Here is an 11,126-nt window from a genome sequence, read left to right as displayed (position 1 = left end):
AAGCTTAGACTGTTGCCAGAAGGCAGATTATGTTTATAATATCATTACATATTGGTTAGGATGATTGTCAAATATTCCTTTGTCTTTGTCTTCAGGTCCACCCCAAGAGAAATGTTTTAAATTTAATGCTACTAGTTTTATGTGATTTTAATCTTTATTTTTCAGTGGTACAGTTTTATTTTTTCAGACTTGATTTAATTATATTTCATTGTTCCAAACTTAAAATAGAATCAACAATGTTGACAGACTTCAAGCTGATGAATTTTCTCCATTGATTTTGATGCAGCAGGGCTCCATAGCAGGTCAGAACTGCTCCAGCATGTTAATCTAATGGAGTAAAAGAAGAGAAAAATGTTTTATGTTTTTCATTGGTGCCACATTTTATGTGTAACATTTTATATTTAGGTATTTTACCTTTCACGTCAAGTTTTGTTGAGCACTGTACTCTCCCCAGAGAATTTTCTGCAACAACAGTGTAATCCCCACTGTCTTTGGGCCCAACATTGAGTATTAGCATGGAGCAGACTCCACAGGTGTTGGTGATGTAGTAGTCAGTGTTGGTGTTGAGGCTGATGTTATTTTTGTACCAGGTAACATGGGGTCTGGGGTTCCCTGTCACAGCACAACTCATGTAGCACTCATATCTTTGAGGACTTTGGTGCATTTTTAGAGGAACAGAAAATGATGGAGATGTCTCAAAGCTGCAGCTCTTGGAATCTTGAAGTTTCAAAGAGAATTTCTCTGAAAAAACACAAGAAAAATTGTTTTAGTATAATGACTGTCTATGTAACAACTGAAATATTTTTACTTATCTGGTTCTGAAAATAGCAATAAGCATCTATACTAAAATTAATTATTTTTACATTTTTAAATATATTATTTTGTAAGAGAAAGGAATGCTAATTTGCAGTGCTGAGTTTATCTGCATTGCTGATGACCGGTCACTTATGTAGCAAAGCACAGTTATTGCAGCATGTTACTAATCCAGAAAATATCCAGATGTTGTCCTTCAGATATGATTTTACTATGAAATGATTACTTGTGAATTTCAAGATGTAAGGCAGGTCAATATGCATGTGATCATAAAGAGGACACAACTTTACTTGATGAGTAAACACTAATTCATCCAGTCTTTTGTAGGATCCAAATCTGTACAAGAAGGATAGAAATGAAATAAACACCTCTTCATATTAATAAAATACCTCTTCTTAGGTGCCAAATTGTAACAAAAATTTAAATTTTTTTTTTTTTTTGGGGGGGGGGGGGACTGGGGGATTAGGGGCTTATACATTTTATATATTTGTAATGTGGAGATCTACAGTTTACAAACAATACTGCATCCATATTTATTTTTACCTTAAGTACCTAATGTGGTCATTCATAAAATCTTCATGCTCAATTGCATCAAATATTACTGTTAACATGCATGGGATGACAATTACAAGCTTTTGCACTAAGACGTGGCAGATTGACACAGATCAATCCAAATATTTTATACTGACATAAAAATTTGTTTATTAATGAAAACTGCATGTATCTGACAATATGTCAAAGATTTGAAAATGCCTTATTTCCTTTTTATTTTTGACTTTGTTTCTACATAGTTCATTAAAAAGAATTTACCTTTAACAAATCAGTTCTTAAAGCACAGATTTGCTTCAAAGCTGTTAAAACTTGCCTTTCTTTTTGTTTACTTCCCAGATTGGTGACTCAGACGCTGCAGAAAGCCCCATGTCATTCTTGGCATAGATCCTGAACTTGTACTGCCTTCGGGGCATAATATTGACAGCAGTGAACCTGTTGTTGAAGAGATGGTCAGCCACAGTATGCCAAGTGTGTTTGACAGAATCATGCTTGTCGACCACATAATGCAGTCTGTCGTCTTTCTTCTCATCTGGAGATGCAGTCCATGAAATGGTCACTGTTCCCGACACATTTTCCTCAAGTTCTACAGGACCTGGAGGCTTAGGATCATCTACAGACAGGTAAGAAATCATTCTGATATTTACTCTAAAGTAGAGCAACATGAAAAATGGCACATACTCAACACTAGATGTTATTTCTAATCACAGAAATGATCATTTTATAAAAAGACAAAGGAAAAAAATTTACTGATTAATTTCTTTTCATTTAAACATTGACTTGACTGATAAATCAACTTTTCTCTGTACCTGTGACTCTTATTTCAACACTGCAAGTCTCCTGGCCAACAAGGTTCTTCACAACAATTGTATAGATTCCAGTGTCATGGCGCTCCGATGAGGGTATCATTAGCTGTGATGATGTGTCTGTGTTGCTCACTGTTACGTATTTGGGTAGAGGAAAGCCATCCTTGAGCCATGTGATCACCGGCATTGGAGAAGCCTGTCAAAAAAGCAGGAAATGCTGTTAAGGATGGGAATTTGTAATTTTGTAAAGTAGCAAAGCAATGCTGTAATACACCACTTCATGTCAGATCAGGTTCCAGTGTTGAAAGAACTCATTCACTCAAGCATAAGCAAGTAAATGAGAAGAGATTCCCATTTTAGTGACTCCTTATGGTTTAATTTGAATTCCCGAGCTTCAAACAAGAAGCAAAAGACAGAGAATGCATCCATGTCGTTGGCTATTGTTAGCTATCAATAATTGTTATTATCTGTTGTTTATTTGCAATACACCATTGTTGTAAAGAGAAATGTATTGATACATATTTTGTTACTAAAAAACTATGAATATTGCAGTGTGCAATAAATATGAAATTTACTCCCAATGTAATAATTTTGCATTAATGTTAACCATCAGACCATCTTTATGGGTTAGAAACGTTGTTACTTGTTAAGTTCAGAATAAATAGTGAAGATGTTTTGTTTTGTCTTAGCACTGGTATTAGGAGAATCACATAAGACACTGAATCATAAATAGGTTTTTGATCTTAACAAAATGCTAGATTGATGTTCATTTAATCAAGAAAACAGTACCTTAAAGTTGAAGTTGATTCGAACTGAGTTCCCTGCCCTCACAACCATGAAGTTCTTCAATTTTTTGTCAGTGAAATGTGGTCTAACTGTGAAGATGAGAAAATATTTTAGACACCGATTGTCTGTAAAATTTTAAAGCTGTTTTGTAATTTTCAGTGATTCACCTGGTGGCGGCATTGCAATGATGTAGTTGTCTAACTCTTGAGGCTCACCGTCTCCACCTTCATTGGTGGCCATAACTCTTACCCAGTACATTGCCATTGACTTAAGACCTACAATAGTGAATGTGGTCATAACAATGGGGCTGGTGTTACACAGGCCCCATTCAGGGTTTTCAGCTGGTCGTAATTCCACAAAGTATCCCTTAGCCTCATCTTGGACACCTTCTTCTTCTACTGGTTTGGTCCAGCTCAGTGATAAGGTGGTGTAGGTAGAGTCTGTCACCTTCAGCTCAGTAACCTTACCAGGGGGTTCTGTAGGTGTAATCCGTTTCACAGTTACACATTGAGATGTTTGTGATCTCAGAAATCTTAAAACATTTTTTTTTTAAGTTATTACTTACTTTTTGGATCTCTAGCAATCACAAATTCTGAGGGTTGACTTGGATCTCCAACTCCAGACATATTGATAGCTGACACTCTGAACTCGTACTCTATACCTTCAACAACATCCTTTACCGCATATTGTTTTGCTGTTGAAATGAAATACTTTCATGTGTTACATTGAATTCATTTCTTTTTTAAGACTTGTAAAACCAAACTTTGTAATATTAGAACAGCTTGACCTTTGATGGGCTCATCTGGTGTGTTGACCATTCCCCACAGATTACTCCCATTCTTGCGTTTCTCCACATTGTAACCCAAAATGTTTGCTCCTCCTGTATTTGCCGGTGCAGTCCAAGCGAGATTTATACAGTCCTTGAAAGCACTGACAATTCTTGGTGTTGATGGAGGTCCAGGGTAAGCTAAAGAAATCATAAAGTGTGCAACAAAGCGTGCCACAAATGTAAATATCTTCACCCAACCACACTGTATTTTCAGTCTTGAGAAAACTCACCCTTTGTTCCAGCCTGGATGTCATCAGTCTCCATCATGTCACTAATGCCTTGTTCGGTTTCAGCCCTGATGTGGTAGCAGTATTTTCTGCCATGATCTACATCTGTGTCCCTGTATTTGGGCTCCAGACCAATCTTACCCAACTTTTTCCAGCTGTTGCGTCCAATTTGCTGGCGCTCCATAATGTAGTTGGTGACAGGGCTACCCCCACTATCTTTGGGAGGTTTCCATTTGAACTCGATGCAAGATGAAGAACTTTCAATGACATCCACAGGGCTTTGTGGTGGTGTTGGCTTAGCTGTATTAAGAAATTGACCATATGGATCTGATATTTGTACGGTGAAGTGTTTACAACATAATTTTTTTAAGAATGTGCAAACCTTACCCAGGACAATGAGTTTTGTGATGGCCTCAATCGTTCCACATTCATTTTTAATTTTGATCTTAATTTCTCCAGTTGTTCTGCGTTGGCACTTGGTTAGCAATAGGTGGCTATGGGAGGAAGACCTCTCAATCTTAATATTGCTCTCCTCCATCAGCTCTTCCCCATCATTGTACCATTGGATTTTCAATGGTTCACGTCCAACAAATGTTAGCTTAAAGGATGCATCTTTTCCAGCTTTGATTATTACAGGTTTCATAAACTCAGCAAGGTCATCAGGATTAATTCTTGGAGGATCTATTTCAGGGAAAAAAACAGTATTTATAATTATGTTCTAACAAAATTCACTGAGCTATACTTTAATTTTTAACTCTGCCATTTCAGTTGAACATCCCTTCAACATAGCTTAAGTAGAGAGGATGACTTCATAGAGATTATATTACCTTCAACATTCAACATAGCTTCCGTCTTGCGCCCGTCGGCTTCACATTTATATTTTCCAGCATCCTCTTCTTTACAGTTTTTAATAACTAGTTTCCGATAAGTCCCCTTTTTAATAATATTAATGTCCTCTGTTGCTGTTATCTGAAATTGTTGCAATGTAAATCTTCTAGCATCACAGATGATGATGATGGTGAAGTTATTCCTTAATGAGTTTAAGCAATCTTTACCTTTTTTCCATCTTTGTACCAGGTTGCATCACAGTCCTCACTGCTTAGCTTACATAGCAGTTCTGCATCATTACTTATAACTGCAGTTACATCTGAGAGTCCAGCAGTGAAATAAACTCCTGGGTCTGAAATAAATACATCATAACCTTTGGACATGGTATACAACATGGCCAGCAATACTCAGAATAAATATAACTTCTTAATGCACCTCACCAGTTACAGCTTCAGGAACAAGTGGGCCTGTTCTCAGTCTTTGTCTTTCCTCTTGAACAATTTCTTTCTCATCATCAACAACCTCCTTCTCTTTTGCAGGACCTGGTGCAGGTTTTTCTGTTTTAGAATCTGCTACCATTTCTGGTTTTGTCTCTGGCTTTATTTTTGCTTGTTTCTTTGATTGAGGTTCAGTTTTAGGTGTGGCATTTAGTTCTGGGACTTCTACAGGTTCTGGTTCTTCAGATGCTGCCACTGTTGCTGCTGCTGCTGCTGCCTCCTCTTCCTCTGCCTTTTCCCTTGCTTTTGCAATCAGCTCATCTCGTTCTTTTTGTAACTTTGCCTGCTGCTCCCGAGCAACTTTGAGAACATCGTCTCCACCTCCTCCTGCACAAGTTGTCTTGCGAGCTTTCTTTTTTCCAACCATACTTGGATCCTTGTTGCCTATTAAAGAATAAAAAGTGGAAGGAAAATGTTTACTTTATCGACTCTTGTAATATTTTTAGGAAGCTTAGCATACTATATTGTATTGTTACTGAAGTATTAACTTTTCTAACAATCAAACCAAAATGAAGTGTTGAATAATTTTCAAGGATACACTCTAATCCAACTATGGATATTTATAAAGTGGCCTGTCCAAGTTGTGCAGATGGGAGGAAACATTAGCTATGATAATCATGTTTATGGAGACCTGTTCTAACAAAAATAAATACTATCAATCAACTAGAAGAAGATGTCCTCCATCGTCTTCTGCTTATCTGGGATGAAGTTGGTGGGGGGTAACGTGAAAAACCTTGACGTCCTTCTCTCCAACAACAGATACCAGCTTATTTTGGGATATCTCAACTTGATGGAATGATGGAACTTTTTATTGTATCTCCAAGGCTAAAACCAGTCATTGTATAGAGCAGGCTCATTTCAGGCACGTGCTTGGGATTTTGTTCTCCAATTATAAACGATATCTCACGACCATTGGTGAGAATTGGAACACAGACAAAATAAATTGAAAATAATGTTGAAGTTTTTGTTTTTTCTCTACCCTGACAGACCAGAGCACTGACTACATCATATAAAAACAGGCACAGTTCAATCTTTCATGTAGACTGAAAGAAAAAGAAAAAGACTGACCCCTGGCCAAGAGGGAATAATCCATTGGTCTCCTGTTGAGACTCATGGCTTCAGACTCGGAAAAGCTGACTCCGAGTGTGAAGTAAATATTTATTTATTACTTAATCCAATATTGTAATTTTGAAACATTTTTCTTGACAATCCTTGTCTTATCACAAAACATTAGTTAATTTGCAATAACACATTACTGACTATTTACACTAATATACAATAGAAAGTGTAGATTTTAATGTTGTAAACTTGAACAAGATAAACCTTTGCTAATAAATGCACCATTGAACATAATTTGTCCATACCCTCTACTATGAGCCAGGCACTGCAGGATTTAAGTCCAGCCACAGCGGAATAGATTCCTTTGTCCAGTAACAGGCAATCTTTCACCACTAAAGTGTGAATCAGCATGTCGTCCGATACGGTAACATCATATTTATCTCCTTGCTCCACTGGGTTGTTTTTCCCCACCCAACTGACTTTTTTCATTGGATGTGAAAGCACACACTGGAAAGCAGCATCCTCTCTTTCCTCCGCTTTCACATCTTGAATTTTAACCAAAAAGTCCACATCTGGAACTAGACAAAGCCAAAAAAAAAGTATATATATGACATGGGAAAATCCAATATTTGTAGAAATTATTTAATAATTGAACAAAAGCCTTAATAAATAAATATTTAGTTGTTTATCCTCTTACTTTTTAATTCAGTTGAGAATATCTTGACGCCATCAATTTCCAGTTGATATAATCCTGCATCCTCAGGATTAACTCCATTTATGCTGAACACAAACTTCTTTCCTACTCTTTTAAGTCCATGTTTTATCTCTGTGTCAGCATCAAAAGGAATCAGAACTCCATCCTGTTGTAACAAGATCGAGAGTAAAGTTGAAATAATATGAAAAACACAATTGTTACTTTCAGAAATTTTCATTTTTCTACTTTCTACTAAAATTTTGTAATAAGAGAACATTCACCTTGAATAGGAAAATTTTGCTGTTGGGGTCTTTCAGTGACATCTCAAGTTCAAACTCTGCTGCACCATTAGGTTTCAGTTCAATGGGTTTGAGGTTACAGAGTTTTTCAACAACCTAAACTCATTTAAATCAAAGAAAAATATATTTATACAAAGATATTTTTCTTGAGCTTAAGTTGTATATGTGGTTTCTGCAGACAGTGTGAAAACCAACCTTTTCCTGCTCCTGCTCTCTCTCCAACTTCTTCTCGTTTAGCTTCTTGAGCATCCAGCGAAAATCAGTGATCCCATATTGTGCACAGATGTTCTCATATTCTCTCTTGTCTGCACTCAACAACAGTTCCCAAAATTGTTCATCGATTTCAAGCTTTTTCTCTTCCCTCGACTCTAAGTCCGCCCTCAAAAAGGGGAACAAACAAACATTTCAATTCGATCCTGTTTATTTATATAGGACCAAGTCACAACACATTATCCCAAGGCTCTTTAAAAAAAAAAAAGTCAATTCAGTCAAGTCTTTCAGACAGATACCCATTAAAGTAGCTGCATTTCAAATTGAACAGAGTTAAAAAATAGTGCACTCAAGTCCAGTTGATTATTAAAATTGGTAAAAAGTTTCCATCTTAGGAAATCCAGCAGATTGCATCAAGTCAGGGACTTGCAGAGTTCATTCCTCCTGGATGAACACTTAGTGACAGTGAACAATTGCTTCCATTGTTAATAAACAAATAGTAAATACATAAAACGTTGGTTAGTTTTAAGAAAACAAAACGCGGACTAAAGGACAAAATATATAGTTAGAAATTTGTTTTCCACTTACGTGCTCCTCAAGTTCCTTTTGAAGTCTTCTGGTAACTCTCGAATTGCTAAAACAACAAGCAGCTGAGTTCTACTTATTTTTGTTAAAAAACGTATTTTCAGAAAAGTGCTCTGTATACCTGTTCTGGATTCTTTCATCGCTTTACTCTTCTTGTAGCCAACTAAATTAAGAAAATTTGAGTCGTATTATAATTTTCTGTCTTTGAGAAAAGATGTACTGTAGCATCTTACCTTCAATGACATTGAGAGTAACAGTAACAACTGCTTTTCCAAACTCATTTCTGGCATAACATTTGTAGGTATCCGCTTGATCTGCACATACATCAGGCATCTATCAAGAAATCCAAAGTTTCTCTGTTTTTGAAAACGAAAATTGTTCAGTTTGTCATCCTTTAAACAATGAAAATGGCAAATACCTGTAGCTGATGTTCACCAGAAATTGAATCAAATGTAAATTTGTATCTCTCCTCATCTATTTCCCCATTGTTTCTCATCCAAGACACAACTGGTGTTGGATTACCAGTAACTATTGCTCTGAAAAAGGCCATTTTTCCTACAAACATAGTAGAAAGAATTAAAAACTTGCATAGTAGATTATGTCACAATCAAAGTCAGAGAAACTAGGCAAATTTTACCTTCTTGAATTGTGAGCGCGATAGGTTTCCGAGTGAAATCAGGGGTGCTCATGCCATCTGGTAATGCTTCCACATACTGAGTGATCATTACTCCAGGTACCTGTGACTTCTTTTTTATTTTCACTGCCATTAAATAATAATAAAAACCTAAATAATCTGTACAATTTGATAAAGGGAGGAAATTCAGGATAGCATTGATAATTTCCATACTGTTAAAGTACTGTAGTCTGAACTGTCCTTTTATTTATTTAATCAACGTTCTTAACATGTAATTTAGTGGAATACATTTAAATCCACTTGTTTTTTCACTTACCCTGCCCTGCAGCAGTTGGCTGCTCTTCCTTCGCTTTGCGAATCTTAAACATCTTCACACCAACTTCTCTGATAATGCAGAATAATCACAATGCACACAATGTTGTTTTGTGGTTTCCCTGAGTGGTATTTGTATAGCAATTTGTCTCAGTTTTCTTGAGTGAATGCCTGGGTTATTTGCTTTGTACATACCATATTACTCAATTTCAGTGAGTTCTGAAACTGGTCACTGTCTTTAAAATAATTTATGTGCTGCAGATGGTCTAAATATGTTCTGGGTATCACTTATCATTGTGGAAACTGGAGGTTTATGGTTGGATGTGTTTTTAGAAAATGCAGTGTTGGTGGAAGTGTTGATATCAATACTCAATAGTATAAATTAAATAGGCAATAGATTAAAATATAAGATGTACATTATTATGTGAAAAGAAATTATGTTTATTTTCAGGCCATGATTGCATGTAGTTCATTTAGGCAGTCTTTATTTTACTGTTCCAGAAACTATTTACAGTTATTTAATAAGAGGAAAGTCTTGTTTTTTGTGACTTAGTTCTGAATTGAAAAGAAATAGCCTATTATTTTGTCTATTTTAAAAGTTCATTTTTATTATAGCTATTTCTATTTTTGCATTGCCAGTTTTTTATATTGACTATTAGGCATCAGAATAAGTCACTGAAATATATGTTAAACTATATTGTCAGATTTCTGTAACATTTAGCACATTTATTAGGATACGTAGGTCAATTAGACAAATCTTTAAATCATTACATCATACTGACAAGTTCATAACTAGAAAAGGTACAAAGTATTTAGTCATGTAACTTTATGGATATTAGTTTGATGTAGATTATGTTTTTCTTATTCAAACAACTTTGTTATGGCCTAATTTACTTTTTGGTTTTCTTCTCCAGCCCAAAAGAAACTCTTGCTAAGTCTGTATGCACAATAACAATTCAAAGACACAAAGTTAGAGCCAAGCAGAATTCTCATATTACTAAAGTAGATGTATGTTAAAATTGTGGCAGTCCACTTACTGGGCTATTGTGTAGATGCATATAAAGGAAAAAAACCTTCTACCACTGAGTTCAGTGATTTATGAATGTCAGGTTTCTTTCTTAACTTTCAGAGTCCCTTCTTGAAACAGAACATGTATTTTAACCTTTTTTTTTTTACAGTCTTTTAATGTCACCGTCTGGAAGAAAGTGGGAAGAGGATTTTGTCATGAGCATATAATTATTCTGATTGTGAAGTACATTTATAAAATGCAGCACTATTTTTTGTTTAACAGTAATATGAAATCAGAAAATGATATTGTCATTATTCATCACTTGGCACACCTGAACTATTCTGAATCCCCTAAATGTAACATAAGTACACAGCTATTGTACCATTATTGAAATTTCATAATAGAACCTTAGAGATATTCTTACAAATTGATGGACTGTGCTGATTTTTTTATTTTTTTTTACTTTAACCATGAAGTTAATTTATGAAAACATGCACAAAAACACTTTAGAAATACACAGACCACATCTGGTTTGATGTAGAAATCCAATCACCTGCTACAAATAACAGATCTTCCCATAAATGTACTTACTTTTTTAAAAACGTTTTACGTTTGCTGCTTTCTTCTGCAGTCTGGTGCCAGCCCAGGTCCAGTGAATTCCTGAGTGTGGGTTCTGCCTTTTAAGAGGCCATAAAATCACTCCATTTTGAGAGCAACCCAACCCACTGCTTTTTTACAGTGGTACATGGAGATAGGTTTACTTGCATATGCCACCTTACCATAAAGTGCCATAGGCTGCAGGTTCAGAAAGGGTAACGTCTGAGAAACAACAGCATAGAATACCTGCAATCCTTATGTCTCAAAACTGCGAATCATAGCTTTAGGTAAGCTGCAGGATGCCATGGGACAGTGTAAAAAGGTAGTTTTTCATTCTCATGGGTAGAAAACACATGAAGCCTCCATCATGCTTTTCCTGCATTACTTAAGAG

At 35.8% G+C, this 11,126-nt stretch overlaps 1 protein-coding gene across 1 annotated transcript; it reads right to left on the bottom strand.

Moving 5' to 3' along the window:
* Positions 1–140: 140 nt before the first annotated feature.
* LOC122833456 (immunoglobulin-like and fibronectin type III domain-containing protein 1) lies at positions 141–8,949 on the bottom strand. Its single transcript, XM_044121016.1, has 22 exons — positions 8,820–8,949; positions 8,601–8,737; positions 8,416–8,515; positions 8,304–8,345; positions 8,186–8,231; positions 7,583–7,766; positions 7,370–7,483; positions 7,092–7,254; positions 6,700–6,972; positions 5,279–5,719; positions 5,066–5,190; positions 4,838–4,979; positions 4,398–4,691; positions 4,014–4,310; positions 3,742–3,921; positions 3,520–3,648; positions 3,122–3,430; positions 2,958–3,043; positions 2,172–2,364; positions 1,679–1,975; positions 415–741; positions 141–327 (listed from the first exon to the last, which is right to left on the bottom strand). The coding sequence occupies exons 1-22, from the start codon at positions 8,947–8,949 to the stop codon at positions 323–325; spliced, it is 4,014 nt and encodes a 1,337-aa protein (XP_043976951.1). The 3' UTR covers positions 141–322.
* Between the last annotated feature and the right edge of the window lie 2,177 nt (positions 8,950–11,126).

This window comes from Gambusia affinis, linkage group LG07 (genome assembly GCF_019740435.1).
Source record: "Gambusia affinis linkage group LG07, SWU_Gaff_1.0, whole genome shotgun sequence".
NCBI lineage: Eukaryota > Metazoa > Chordata > Actinopteri > Cyprinodontiformes > Poeciliidae > Gambusia > Gambusia affinis.
Note: the sequence above shows the minus strand (reverse complement) of the source record. Positions and strands in the feature narration are given on the sequence as shown.

Coding starts and splice junctions, on each gene's coding strand:
- LOC122833456 (XM_044121016.1), bottom strand. CDS start 8,949: ATGGCAGTGAAAATAAAAAAGAAGTCACAGGTACCTGGAGTAATGATC. Junction 4,692..4,837: donor AGCTATGTTGAATGTTGAAG/GTAATATAATCT, acceptor TCCCTGAAATAG/ATCCTCCAAGAATTAATCCT. Junction 4,311..4,397: donor CACAAAACTCATTGTCCTGG/GTAAGGTTTGCA, acceptor TTCTTAATACAG/CTAAGCCAACACCACCACAA.